At 41.6% G+C, this 15,231-nt stretch overlaps 1 protein-coding gene across 1 annotated transcript in view; it reads left to right on the top strand.

The window, feature by feature from the left end:
* Positions 1-5,899, top strand: part of FAM204A (family with sequence similarity 204 member A) — a gene marked incomplete at its 3' end in the record, with an annotated part of 30,728 nt that extends 24,829 nt beyond the window's left edge. Inside the window, exons 7-8 of the mRNA XM_080694620.1 lie at positions 5,430-5,536; positions 5,848-5,899. Of these exons, the coding sequence (XP_080550746.1) occupies positions 5,430-5,536; positions 5,848-5,899 (159 nt within the window). The remainder of the gene's footprint in view (positions 1-5,429; positions 5,537-5,847) is intronic.
* Between the last annotated feature and the right edge of the window lie 9,332 nt (positions 5,900-15,231).

The following is a 15,231-nucleotide window of genomic DNA, read 5'->3' as shown; positions in this document are numbered from 1 at the left end:
CTTTATGAATGAAATAAGTTGCTTGAATATAAATGTCTGTATCCAGGAATAAATTCAACAATGTCACGTATTTTCTCCCTCTTTTGGAATACTGTAACATGCATATAATTTGAAACCCTAGTAGTCATATAAAGCAGGTGTTATATAAACGATTTTGCTATGAAGTAAAAATTATGAATCGTACATATATGATATACCATATGATGAAAGGTATTTGTGTGTATGTATGTGTCTTTTTTATGTGTTTTAAAATCAGGATTTGTTGAGTTATGCTTTGAAATAGTGACATGAAGGTGTAGGTATAAAAATAAGTTGTGTGCAGTTGTACACACACATAGATACATGTGGTACAGAAACAAATGCACACCTGTGTACTCTGTGCATGTACAGTTTAAGATGACAATGAAACTAGGTTATTTCTTATCATAAGAGAAAACGGCTTGATTTACAATCCGAGTGTGGCATATATAGCTCATTTACTGTCCTCAGAGGTTTGGCATCTCAGTTGTGATCCTGGAGAGACAGTGCCCACTCACATGTAGACGTCCCGAATTGGCCAGAGCACAGACGGGAGTCATTGTGGGTTGAGTGAAGCACATTCGTCACATTACATTCTTGAAATGCATGGAAGGTTTCATAGAACTCCTTGACCACACGGGATTCCCAGCTGTTTTTTAAAATATTAATTGTTCCTGCAAATTCTGAAAGCTATTTTACAAACATAGCATACATAGCCAGTCGTCGGAAGTGCTTGTTTTTATTTGCTTCTTGAACTTTGCATGCTGGTTCAACTTTGGCTGTTTCCTTGCTTGTTTTTAGAAGGCATTTTATGATGCAATGCGAGAGACACTAGAAAGGGATAGCTGACAAGGAAAAAATTAAAAATTGGATAAAAAGTAAATGAATAATGTCATATTACTAAAAAGATGAGAGGCTAATTTGTGCCGACTTTTTGCTAATTTTGTTCAAGCCTCAAAATGAGGAGCTGTCACCCGTTCTGTGTAGCACTGATGGCAGTGCCAATGATCCATGAAATAAGCTGCCGCTGGCTTTGTTCTGATAAGAATGAACAAATCTGCACAATGTTCGGCTCCCAGAATCTCATTTTCATACTTGCATGCAGGCTAAAAGAAATAAGCTGTTTGCAGGCTTGATTAATCAGACATTGGAGGGGTTTTTGTCTCTTTGATCTCTTTCGTCTCCTAGGTAACTTGCTTGACATTAATGTTGAGCTTGAGTAAAGACAATCAGGAATTGTCGACCAAACTGATATAAAAATTAAAGACCTTAACACTTTAAGTACTCCAGTAATGGTTCCGCTTTACTTCAGAAAACATCTGTTTTCATTTAATTAAAGAACAAAAGAGAATGGCATAAATATTTTTCATAGAGACCTATTATTGCATAAAAAGTTAAAGTATGATAATTGGTATTTTTAAATAAGTGCCTTGAAAGTGTTCAAAAGGGAGGAAAACTTCATAAATCTGCTACAAGCTAGTAATTTTGCGATGAGTAAAATATTTTATGAAATGGAGTAGTTATAGTTGTGCTAGATTAAGCTGTTTGAATCAGATGCTTCAAATGATTATCAGCAAACTTTATAGTAACATTTTTCAAGAGAAACTAACTTTATTTTGAAGTTTGTCTTTTAATCTGTACCACATTATAAGGATGTGGCATTATATCTATTTTACAACCCAATATGATTTACACACGCTAAACCTGTAAAATTGAAAGGAATTAAAAAAATGTCGCCGTGCATTTGCTCGAGGTTATGCAGACGCTTTTACAAATCTTCCAAGTGGCTGTAAAGATGAATGCCTCAAGGGTCCAGCCAGGGCCCTGCTTCTCCAACCAGCTAAAGCCCTTATCTTAAATCCAAGCAAAGTACCATTAATCTTTTTGAAAGACCTTTTATGGCTTTTAATATATCCCAAATTAGAACATTTTACACCCTTGGTTCCTGAAATATGGTGATAAAAAGCCTTTAGAGCTTAATTTTCCTTACCGCATGCTCTGACCAATTTGCAGTTCTTTGTGATAATGTTTAGACACCTTAATTAAAATGCAGCAAAATATTGGATGTTCTATATGGAAAATGCTGATACTTTGGCTACACATACAAGAAACTCTATATATTTTTATTCATTTAAAAAAATTTCTTCCCACATTGTGTTACTGTAGTTATCTGATGACCTAAACCATTTTTAATATAAAAAACATTGACCAAGCTTTTGTGATGTTTACGTTGGGCAGGAAGATGCATTTTTCTTTTTACAGAAGCAAAGGAGGATTCTTGTCAGCCCATTTTGTTTGTTTGTGATAGCGAAACACAGCACAAAATCTTTTATATTCTGGGCCCCGAGTCAGTCATCTTGCCTGGGAAACTGCGTTTTCCCTCAGCCCTCTCCTCCATTGAAGGCCGTATGAGCCTTTTATATTTTTCCAGGTATTTCTTGTTCTTTCTTTTTTCTCCACAGAAGTAAGTGGAACACATTCATTTTAAGCATGTGAAGGATGTAAAAAGACTATGACTTTTCACCACTATTACAAGTTAAAAGGCTTTTTCTGTAAAAAAAAAACCACACATAGACCAGGTTTGTTTAACATTTGTCATAACCTAGTCCATGGTAAAATATAGTTATAAAATATAGCTTTTACAGAAATAAGTCTGTTCACTTGAAAGTGCACCTGATAGCTTATGATATTTATTTTGTTCACAAAATGGTGGAGCCCTCTTATGTGAATACTTGTTTAATACATTCTAGGGGGGTATTTTTAACAATTTACACTGTCCTTTAGTAGCATACTGGGTTTGGCGTTAGCCTGGCTGGGACCCCAGAAGGGTGGTCACACTTAGAGGGTGTGACCGTGTCAAGGTGAAGAGTCCTTGGACTCAAGTGGCCACATGTTCAGACACTCTAAGATGCTCCTTGGTTTGTTTGTTCTGAATCCAGGAGACCTATACTGGGAGAGTTCAGTAAGTCAAAAATGTAAAGCTTGATTTACAACAGTTTTAGAAAATAATTTTCTCATGGTTAATGGTATATAACAAATGGTATATGGTTCAGATAATTTTTGCTTTTTATCCAACTATAGGCTTAATTTAAACGTAGACTAGCTGGGTGAGCCTTGGGGGGGATGAAACTGTATCATAGATCACATTTGCATTTGATGTAAAATACATAGGAATAGGATTATTGAAAAAATACAGATTAATATTTTTTATTTTTCTTTTTTGCTGTGCTAGGGATTAAACCCAGTTACCTTCACATAGTAGACAAATGCTTTACTGCTGCTGAGCCACACCTGAGCCCCCTACACACAGATTTTTATGTTTTACTTTGGGAGGTGGAATTGGGAGAGACTAGATCATCTACATGAATTGAAGGCACCTTTGTGCTTCTTCAGCAGGGGTGGAAAGCACCTTCAGTGGCAGAGACGCTGCTTTTTGGTGTACCCCCTGCTCCTGGGCTCCCTGTGCCTCCTTCCCCCGTGAGCCGCAGGAGTGACTCTGACTGGGGTGTGAGCCGAAGCAGGCTTTGGGACTCCACCCTTAATGCGTTGTGAGAGCCCCAGCGCTCCTGCAGCCTGCGTGAAGGCCACAGTGGAGAAGCTCCCGCTACAGATGGGGACCTGCCCAGCCTCGGGCGGGCACGTGAAGCAAGTGCCAGTCAGTGCTTAGGGGCCAACCTGAAGCGCCAGCGTGGGTTTTCTTTCTTTCTTTCTTTCTTTTTTTACACGTGTGACACATGGTAGTTTTTCAGTGGATAGAGATTCCATCTTAATGGAAAAGGGTGCCAGGGCACCCTCCCGGAGTTTCATTTTCTCCTTTGGTTGACTTAGGGGAACTTTTTCTGTGATAAAGAACTGGGAATGAAAAGGGAGACCAAAGAACAAAGCCGGCCTTGAAGCAGCCGCGCTTCTCCCCGGCCACAGCGTAGAAGCAAGCCCGTGGCCAGCGCCGCGCCTCGGCTGCAGCCCAGCGCCTGGCCAGCCTGTGAGCACACCGTCCTCGTCTGTGGGAAGATGGCCGCGTCGGGCCAGCACTGGCCACACCGGGGAAGACGCCGAGGTGTCCACTTGCTCCGGCGGCTCGAGTCACAATTAGTCCTCACAGCACTGGCCTCACTGGCCTGTTGTTGTTGGCCAGTTCAAGACCCTTGGTTTGATTGTCACCCCTCCATGTGTGGGTCTTACACACATATTCTTTCCTTAACTGAAAAATCAGATCAGTTTTCTTTTGTGTATAAACTCCAGGCAGTGCTTGATTGCCACGTGTCTGTTTTCACGCCGAAGTCAGCCATTCTCCCAGACAAGCTGAAAGACATGGCAGGCATGCCAGTCTGTGCTTTTCTGACTTGGCTTCTGTCCGTACCCGTGTGCTTTTGACCTCCTACCATGCCTGCCTTTTGCAAGATCTCTTGAACGTGGGCATCAATGTGTTGGCTTTAGGGTGGTTTCCCGGTCCTTTCTTTTCCACAGTTCATCTTTCTTACTAATAAGCATCAGGTTGAGTGAAGGAACAGAAAAGGCAAGAAATGCCAGAAAGATTTTTCATTTTTGTTGTCTAACCTGGGTTCTTAATCAATCTATTTGAGCCATCCATATAGTGAGCTTTTTAAAATAAGAGCCCACAGAGATGAGAAGACATCAGCATCCCTGACCTGGAGCTACCTGCTGTGGAACCTCTCTGCAGCCAGAAAAGGCCGGGGAAATACAGAAGCAGGGACTGCTGTAGCCTGAATTAGAGAAGACTTCTGAGGTGGGCGGTGCAGCTTGAGTGGACTTTGCAGGACTTGGCACCTGGGCGTCAGGGAGGCATGAACAGAGGGCCTGCCCAGGGAACACCTGGGTCCTGGGGGCTGCCTTTTCACCTCCTAGCACCCCTTACATTCCTTTCTCTCTCAGATACTTAAAAGCTGTCGCCCATCATGCAGAGTGCATTTAGGGAGAAGTAATTAGCTTTCCCATGTTTTATTAATCCCATCTGTGACTGCCAATCAGAGCTTCTGATCAGCATGTGATAACTGGTGTGACTGTACTGAGTTGCTGTAATTCTAGCCCAGAGCAAAGAAAGTTGATGTCTCTGTCAGACTGCGCAGCCTTATCAGAGCAAATTCCTGTTCAGCCTACTGAAATGCTGGGATCGCTTGGAGAGCCTCATTACTACCTTGGTGGACCCTCGAGGGGCCTCTGTTTGGGAAGGATTTCCATCCAGGAGACCATACAACTAGGGTAGAGGGTCTGTCGGGAGGGAAAGGAAATGTGGGCCATGTTTATGTATTCATTATACTTTATTTAAGGGACCTGAGTGTAGAATTTCTAATTTCTAGAGATAGCTTTCTATCTTGTATTGTTGTAATTCTACTATTAGCTAGAATACTTTACTTACTTTCACTTTTTCTTTTCTCCTTTGTAATTCTTAGCTTGGTGTAAAGATTGCGAAAGCAATTGCCTGCCACAAGTTTGTAAAAGCCAAAAAGGAGGCTGAAAATTCACAGGCTGCTCGAAAAAAGAAGAAACTTGCGTGGGGGTAAGTTTACTTACGGTTTTTAGTAGTAATTCTGCTGACCACATAGGCCTTGCAGAATGCCTCTTTGTACATACTGAGAATCCAGTTTGTAGATAACTATTACTTATTTTATGTCTTGGCTGAATATTTTTATCAGATTGTAAATATGGAGGCATTTCTTCATCCTGTTTAATGTTTATTTTATAAGCAAAGAAGGTTTAGGTGTAGATTTTAGGTTTGTTTTATTTTGGTCACTTAGGAAACCTGTTACTTTAGCAAAGTATTTATTTTATTTTAGACATAAATTGAGATTTCTATGTTTTTCATTTTAGGTTTGAAGCAAAGAAGAGATGGGAAACCAAAAGCAACATGGGATATATGTAATTTGGCAGAGTTCTTCAAGACACTTACAGACTTGATTCGTGGTGTCAATTAACTGAAAAGATTTTCCTGCTTAGGATAAATGTCTCAAGAAATTGATAGAAGTAGGAAAAAATAAGCATAAAACTTGGGAGTCGATTATCAGCTCTTTTCATCTTTTTCTTAAGAGTTCATTCTATTGAAGTGAATGAAATATGAAACATTTTCTTATTTCTGTGAGACATCTAAGCATATATATAGGAAAAAGGATAGGCTTTATTTATTTATTTGTATAGACCTGCAGTATAAAATCAATTTTGCTTTCATGTGTTTGGTATAGCATAGCCAGTGAGGTCCTTGTACTTTCTTATCTGTTTTTGGCATAACTACACTTTTTCTGGAATTGTGTTTTTAAGATTGGTTTTTGTTTATAATGGATCAGTCATAAGTACAAAATAGCCTCAATTGATACCACCTTTCCAAATGACTGTAATTACATTACTACTATAAAAACAATTATTGATTCTTTATTGGAGATCATAGAGTTGATATAGAGTTGATATAGTCATTCTAAAAAGAATTGGTTAATTTTTATGTACCTTCAGTTGAAGTAATTACAGTGGAAAAGGGACAGAATGTAGCGTTTGGAGGACAATTTAAATTCAGCTCTGCCCAGAAACATCTTCCTAAATATTTCTAGGCTATGTCATTCTTTAAATTATGAGATGGTTCATAGAAGAGAATGTGGTATAATTATATTAAACAGGCCATTATGACTCAAGATAATATAACTTTGAATCATTAAAGAACTGGCTTGTTTTTACTCTCCTCCCCATTATGCCTCAAAAGATTGAATGAATTAATGAGGATAAGAGAAGAATGGGACCACAGGACATAGTTTTCATTAGATGCGTGTTTCATGGTCCCAGTGGGAAGGGGCTTTAAGAAATCCTATGACAGGCTGGTAAGCGAGGCCACAGTCGGGTGCTATATTATAAATAGAAACAACATTTTATTAGTTTATGGTGATACATTTAATTTTTCCTATGTTCTGGAATAAGGGGATAATTTTTACTTAGATGTCCAAAATTCTTTTTTTTTTTTTTTTTTTTTTTTGCGGGTCTGAGGATGGAACCCAGGGGCATTTGACTTTGGAGCTACACCCCCTGCCCTATTTTTTATTCTTTATTTTGAAACCTGGTCTCACTAAGTAGCTGAGGCTGTCCACAAACCGCGATCCTCCAGGTCTCAGCCTCCCGAATGCTGGGATTACAAGCGTGCGCCACCATGCCCGGCCAAAATTCTTATCTTTTGGTGAGAAAAGCCAGTGTAAAGAAAGCAAGATTTAGGAGTTTCATATATATATATATATATATATATATATATATATATATATATATGTCTACTATCATGAGAAGGTATCCTGACCAAATATTGTGTTTGATTACTTAATATCCCATGTTCCATTTTTAATTATTATCCTGTTTGTACTATTTACCCACAGCATTACATGTCAGACTCCTAGTGGGTCAATACGAAGTTACAGTATAGGAACCTTTTCAATCCATAGTGCACTGATTCTTTATCTGAAACAGTGACAAATGTTATCCTCAAACAGGCATGTGAGACAGATGTTCTCTAAAAACCCATTGTTGGGGAACTGTCCAACACACAGTGTGCTGCTTCTGTCTTTGAGCAAGTGCGTGGGATAGTCCTTCTCCTAGGTGGGCTCCAGAGAGGCGTTTCCCTTAGGCCTCTGCCCCGTTTTTCTTTTCCCCGTACGTACTTCCTTTGATGTGAGGTGGCCCCTCTGAACACCTCTGAACTCTCTTCTGCTGGGGCTTTGTCAGGTTGACCTCCTTTACAGTGGGATATGAGAGCCTCCGACCTGAAGTCCAGCCACCAAGCCCTTCCACCCTCAGTCCCTACCCAGGGTGCTCTTGGAGCACTTTTACCAAGGGGTGTGCAGTGTGGCGGGGTCAGGTGCAGGAGGGGACCGGCCTGCTGACGGAAGCCACATCTCCTAAGTCCCTACTCTTCTGAGATGTGGGTTTTGAAAAGCTGCAATGTACACTGGGATAGGTGAAGAGTGGGCGGGAGGGAAGGATTGGGGAGAGAGGAAAGAACTGGGATTTCAGGTTGGCCCTACTGGCACCTTATTTGGAACCAATTTTGTTTGATCAGCTCAACACAAATTAGACACTTTACTCATTAAAGTAATAAAATAGGAGCATTATTCCTAGAGTACCTACATTGCCCAAGGGATAGAGTCATTTGTCTTCTCCTTTCTGATCACTCTGGAATAAGGATCCTTTTCAGATCAGTAATAACTTCAGTTCCTGAAGCTTCAACATGTGCATTTACTGCTACCAGAGTGCTTGAATTAGGTTAGTAATGTAAATGTCAGTTACTGTTAACTGAGATTAATATGTTTTAGGCCATCAGTACAGCATTAATGTAACTGTGATTTATTGTGTAAGTACTTTAGGCTAAAATAGCCTACTAAAGAACAGTAATTGGGAGCTTTGCAGCACTGATTCTCAGGAGTAGAGTTGGTTGTGCATTCTTGTTTAGGAGCCCTTAGGATATTTCTGGTTTTCAGTAGAACATTCTATTTCCTTCACCAAAGGGAGCGTTTGAATATATAATCTCAGGCTTGCTATAATTAGTCCTGATGACAGAGTTAAATACCTCAGCCAAGACTGTAAATCAGTAGTTAAACAGGTTTCTGCAACTGATCGTAAATCTCAGACTCCATATTTTAAACTTATTTGGGGGAACAGACAGATAAGGGAGGGGCAGGCCGGTGACAGGAATAAAATGTATCTAAAATTCAGTTAACCATTTAGAACTTCTACTGATTTTCTTTATGCTTTTTGTCTAAAATGTTATCTTTTAAATACTTAAATACTCAGCTTATTATTAACTGATAAGGATTTCTTAAACTAGAGAGTTAACTCGCAAAATGTTGAAATTCTCATTTGTTGGGTGAAGATTATTACATTTTTAAAAATGCATATTTACTAATCAAAAACATGTATAAGGCTAATGTTTAAATAAGATGCCAGTTGTGTATTATTTTTAAGAGATAATAGGGTTTGGAGAAACAGGCTGATGTTTTACCAGGTCCCATTTTAGAAAATTAACTTTAAATTCAGAACCACCTGAGGCAATTCAAGGTTTTCTGTGTTAGCAGAAGTCATTTTTATTTTTAGTCTCTGGCAGGGTTACAGATGCTTTACATGTCAGTTTAATATTTTTTCAAGCCAACTGTTTATTCATTGGCTTAAAATTTACACTCTACTAAAGTCTTAGCTCTGACTTTCATGAAACAAATGGTAATATTTGGACAAAATATGTACAGGAAAATCTTTTTCCAAAACCCAACTTAGATTGGTGTTTGTGGCATCAGTGCCTTTTATTTATTTATTTATTTTTATGGTACTGGGGTTCCTGGAAGCCCTTTACCTCCAGGCTACACTCCCAGACCTATTTTTACATTTTTATTTGGAAACGGTCTCATAAGCCAGCACGGCTGGCTTCGAACCTGCGTGATCCTCCTGTCTCTGCCTCCCAAGCGCGGGGATTTCAAGCATGCGCCACCACGCCCGGCCATTAGTGCCTTTTAACAACCTGGCAACCAATCTGAAAGTATTTTGAAAGCTCAACATCTTTGTAAACTCATAGCACACATTTCAAATACTTTGATTACAAAGTAATCAGAACATCTTTGTAGGTTTTTAAATTTAAATAAGTAAGAGCCTTTATGCTAGAAAGTAGAATATGTGTTAGTTTCAGTGAACTATCAAGAGACATAAGACAGGGACATGTTCTTGGCCTTGGGTATTGAGGCTGAGACCTGTGTTCCATTTTTGAGGTTCATGTGCCCTGTAGACTTTGATAAAAATGAACAGAACAGCATTCTCTAGTCTTGATTATTTTATTTTCCTTCCACACTACTCGACCTTAAAGGAAAACCTCTGCACACATCTGTGAGTGTTGTGGCTGTAATTGGCAGCGACGTACTGGGGGTGGGGGTGTTCTTGACTTCTGTAAAGAAGGGACAGCATGTGTGAGGTCTGCGGCCATGGGGCACCTCGGGCGCCACGCTGTTTTGCCCCGGTGCTGGAATGAGGGGTGTTGCCCTTGCGCACCGCGTCCCGCTCCCTGGTGAGTGTCACTCAAGAGGTGGGGACTCGCTTGGCCATAATGTCTGCAAGCACAGCGCGCCTTCCGCAGAGCTGCTGGCCGCCCCGGCTGTGGTGATTTTGATCCTTAGGACGCAGCACAGGCTCTGGCGAGGCCCGTGTTGCAGCGCCGTGCACTACACTGTTTTTAGATCTGCTGGTGAAGTCAAGGTTAGCTGAGGCATAAGTATATTTTTATTGCTGTTAGTAATCCCTTTCTCAATCAGGTAGAAAAAGCATAACAGTTTTCTAAGTGAGATGGCATTTTCAAGAAATTGACTTTTAGTTATATGCTATGCCTTCTGTATCCAGATCAGATTTCCTAAGGAAAACAGTACCCAGGAATGAAAGGAGGGAGGGCAGTGGCCCAGGAAGCCCCTGCTCCTGCCACTCCTCTGCCGGGTGCGTCTGGGCCACTTCCCTGGCACCGCCTGGCAGCTGCATTTGTGCCGCCTCCTTGGCTTGCGGGCTGCCTGGCGCTGAATTGCTGCAGGGGGGCTGCTAGGTGACAGGTATGAAATGAGGTAATCTTTTCCCACTTCTCATTTCTGAAGGGTGTGTCTGTCCAGTCATTACTTGTTCATTGAACCCAGAGCGTTACAAACCAACAGCTACAGTACAAGCTGTAATTATTGATGTCTGTTTCATATTCATCTGTAAGTTCTGGCATTTGATCAAGAAGTTAATATATCACTTCATCTTCAGGCTGAATGTGTCTCAGCGATCAAAGTTTTATTGTTTGATGGATAGCATACAATTATGACTGCCCAGGAAAAAAAGTGTTTTCATTTGTTAAGGTGGGTGATGCTAGCAGAAGTCATTGTGAATGTCACAAGAAATCATCAAACAAACAACGAAGCTTTGAGTTTCTTTGAATTCCTCCCTCTAGTTTCTGAGAAGCATTTACTAAACACTTACTTATGGCAGATGTTGATTAACTCTGATACACTAAGATGAATAAGCAGTCTAGTGGGAAATATATATATGCCAAATTCTGGACAACTTGGTTTTTAGATGGGTTATTAGAAAATTGGTGACTTTCTTTGCTAAACACAAAGAAATAACCTACACATAAGTAATCAAGGCATAAAACTGTTAATTACCTGGGCATATACAGGATGCTAAGTATCCTGGCCGGTCAGCCTGCTGCCGTTGCTCTCCAGCCTAGTGACCGAGTCCTGTGTGCCTGTTTTAGAGTGGGTGGGTTGACTCACCTTGATCATTTGCTGGAGCGTGACTCAGGGACGAATGCAACCGTCTGTTCTGTACACTAGGTAGTAACTAAGCTTAGAGCTTTCCTTAGACTGTATCACCCTGTCCTTTTGTAGAAAGATTGTGTCACAGTGCCTGCCCCTGTGGGGTATTGCTAGCTCTTGCTGTAAATGTGCCCCCAGAATATAATGACTCGGCATGGTAGACGTTTGTTTCTGCTCGTGGGACAAAGGAGGATGGCCTCTGCTCCGTTCAGTCATTCAGAGGCCAAGGCTGAAGACTCTCCTTCCTCTTTCCCAGTAATGCTGAGTGCCATCACCTTGGTCACTGGAAGGGAAAGGAGCACTGGTGGGGATCATTGGGACTTCTGCTACTTGCACTGCTCAGGACATCATTACGGCACCACACTTCACTGCAGGGGAGGCTGGGATATGTAGACGGGCTGTTTCCAGTAAGAAGAAATAAACTATAGCAGATAGCAGTGTCTGCCACATTGCCTCACTCACACGTGACCTTGAAGTAGTAAGTTTAAGTTTTTCTGAGGTTAAGTAGCATCAACTGCTCTCTGTGATTTGACATAGTCAGATTTACTCAGATGTGTTGACAGAGCTGAGTCAAAATAGCCCCTCATGTTACCATGTGATGTGCACGGTGCCCCTGCGGTGTGCGCTGAGGTGGAGTTGCGTGCCCAGGGAGGCAGACGCGGTGCTCAGCCTGAGTGACATGCGTGAGGCACAGCGGGGTCAGCACAGGAATGTGACGGCGGGAGGCTATGCAGCCGCAGAGTTGGCTGGAACCGGCTCACAGCTGTGTAGACAGCCCGCCGCTGGGGCATGGACCTGCGCAGGGAGGGTTGGTGCCTGTGGACGGATGGAGCTGTGACCGGGAAGGTGGCAGGAGAGCGGGCTTTTGACTGTGAGCAGGGTCACATTAATTTAGTCAGTAAAGTAGGTTAGACTTAGACTTTGTATGCCAAAGTACCTGGGGAACTGGGCATGGTTACATGCCTGTACTTCCAGTACTTGGGAGGCGGACACAGGAGGATCACAGGTTTGAGGCCAGCCTCAGCAGTGTAGCGAGACACCTAGCAACCTAGTGAGACCCCGTTTCTAAACAAAACATAAAAATGGTTGAGGATGTAGCTTGGAGGTAGAATGCCTCTGAGTTCAATCCACAGTACCACAAAAATCATACATACATACCGGGGAATGTCCTGGAAATGTCAAGTAGATCATTGTGTTTTTTAAAGACCTTGAAGTCAGAAGAGAAGGTTGTGCAGAAGATGAGATGAGGAGAAAGGTTTTAAAAGGTGGCATGTCAACAGCAACATGTCGCCGAGTTGTCAGGCAAGAGAAGGACCAGTTCAGAGGTGGCTGCTAGTAGTGTCCGATGGGGATTGTGGCCTAATCAAACATCCAAGCCAGGATTACATTGGATGGTGTCTAAAGTGGGTTTCCCTCAGTTCTCTTGTGAAAGTGATTTATAAGCAGCTACACTGCTGAGGCTGGCCTCAAACTCAGGAAAAGCCTGTAAGGGAGGGAGCGAAGCCAACAAGGGCGGGAAATAGCTGACCAGGGTATGGGTGGTGAATGGGGGAGAGCTGTGTGAACCAGCCTTCCCACCTTGGAATCAGTCTGCCAGTACCTAGGGCAAGGGGCCTCTCGCCTGGAGACCTCCCCAGTGGGGGGTGATTCTTCAGAAAGGCCAACAGCTATGAACTGTTGGCAGCCAAGACAGCACTGGTGGGTGGGTGTGACTACCTTTGAGAGGATCTGGGCACCTGCTATCAATAGCTGCTTGTATGGCACACCTAGCCAAGCCGTCCTGGTCACTGTAACTGCCGAGATCTATCCTGGAGAGACCTGTTTAGAAAAAGCATCATGCAGTAATGAACTTGGAAGTCAGAAGCTTTTAAATAAGCCACACTCGACCTGGCTGTTATGATTCAGTGAGAAATTGATTAGACCAGTTGGCCCAGATGGAAACCCACTGGATCTGAAATCATAAAAATTATGACCACTGACTCCCTGAACAAATGAAACCATTTGAAGCTCATCTGGAGCTTTCTTGCTTCTCTAGGTTTTTCTTGACCTCGGAATAGAAATCACATCCTCAAAACCCTTGTATGTTGCATACACTTCTGAGCCCAACTGAGGCTGACCTGCTGAATCTCCAGTTGTGCCTTCTTTGTCTGCTTTGCTTTGTTTTAAACCTCTGCAGCGTTTCTCCTGCAGTTAGCCTTGTGCAGGATTGCAGGCCAGCATTTTACATGGGAAGGAGAGCTGGATGAAGATAAATACACACCCGGGTCAGTCAAACTATTTGAAGTCTTGATCTTTTTAATAAATATTCATGGCTGATTGGGAACATAAGGTTTGGAAATATTGTTCAACTGAAACATTGTGTGTGGGGGTGGGTGGGTATGTGTATACTGGGGATGGAGCCCAGAAGCATTTTATTTCTGAGCTATCTCCCCAGCCATATTCTTTTATTTTGAAATGGTCTTAACTAAGTTGTGGATGGCCTCAGTAGTTTCTGAGGCTGGCTGAGGACCTGTGATCTTGCTAGCTCAGCTTCCCAATAGCTGAGATTACAAGCATGTACCATGCCTGGTTCCAACTAAAACTTTTTTAAACATTTTGAGAATTTTTTGTTTATGTTCTTTCTGTAGAAATCTTACATATACATACTTCATAAATGCTTAGCAGATTGAAAACCTAAATTTTTTTTTTTACTATTTCCATATGATACTCTTGCACCATCCCTCTAAGGAAGCCAGTCACTCATATATATATATATATATATATATATATATATATATATATATATATATATATTTTTTTTTTTTTTTTCTGTAGATGAGGAAACTGAGATACTAGGAGACTTTATGAGAGGAAATTCTAAAGCAGTACATCTGGTAAAGGGCCAGGATTAGAATCCAGGCCTTTGCTTTTCCCCCTTATTTCAGTGTGCTGTATGTTCTCTAAAAGTTTGTGTATTGGAAACAGTCCCTAAAGTCCTATAGTTATGGCATTTGGAGGCAGAGCCGTGGGAGTTTGAGGAGGTCATGGGTGTGGGTCCTGAAAATAGCATTCAAGGCTTCATAAGAAGCACATGTGTTTTGTCTCACCGGTTTGTGTTCTTAGACTTGGAAATAAACAATGCTTTATACATTTCCTGGTCTCCTCAACAGCAACAAAAAGTGGACTAAGACACAAATAATTCTCTAAGTGTGATCGATGCCCACCTGCAAGCAGAATCATTTGCTAAAAATGTCAACACTATGGTCTCTCTGGGATGCTGAGCCTGGAAATTTGTGTGTTAATAAACTTCTCTGTGGTTAGTGCATCCTAACGAAGATGTGTTGTCCTAGAGGAACACCTCCTTTCTACATGGGGATACTGGGATAGGAAAAAAGGAAAGATGTGGAAACTTATGCCTATCTTACCGAAACCATAGGGAGGTTTACCGTACTGCCCAAATGCTGAGGAATTCCATTCATATAATGCTTATCTTGCCAAGTGGGCTGGCTCTGTGGAAACCACTTCCATTTTCACAAAGAAAAGTTTTGTATCAAAGAACTCAATTGGAATCGTCACTTAGTACTTGCTTCCTTGCCAGCGGTGCTTAAAAAAAAAAAAAAAAAAAAAAAAAGACAAGTCTATGGGCCTAACAGTCCATTCGTAGCAGTGGAGAGCTTGAAGTCCTCAGGTGTTTCTCTGCACCTTAGAAGGCATTTTTGTGAAATCCATATATTACCAGAAGTGGCTCCAAGAATTCTTACAGTCAAAAACCTTGCATATTGTGTGGCTCCATCAGGAGCAGGCTGCCTTTGTCAAGATCAGTGTCCCAGTTCCTCTTTCTTGTGGCCTTGTGGCAAAGAGGACTGCCCAGGTATCTTCAAATACCAGGATGGCACCACAGGATTCCAGAACTAAGGTCAGATCACAGAATCTG

The sequence above is a fragment of the Muscardinus avellanarius genome, assembly GCF_963383645.1.
Source record: "Muscardinus avellanarius genome assembly, chromosome: 4".
NCBI lineage: Eukaryota > Metazoa > Chordata > Mammalia > Rodentia > Gliridae > Muscardinus > Muscardinus avellanarius.
This window is presented reverse-complemented; position numbering and strand designations above follow the sequence as displayed.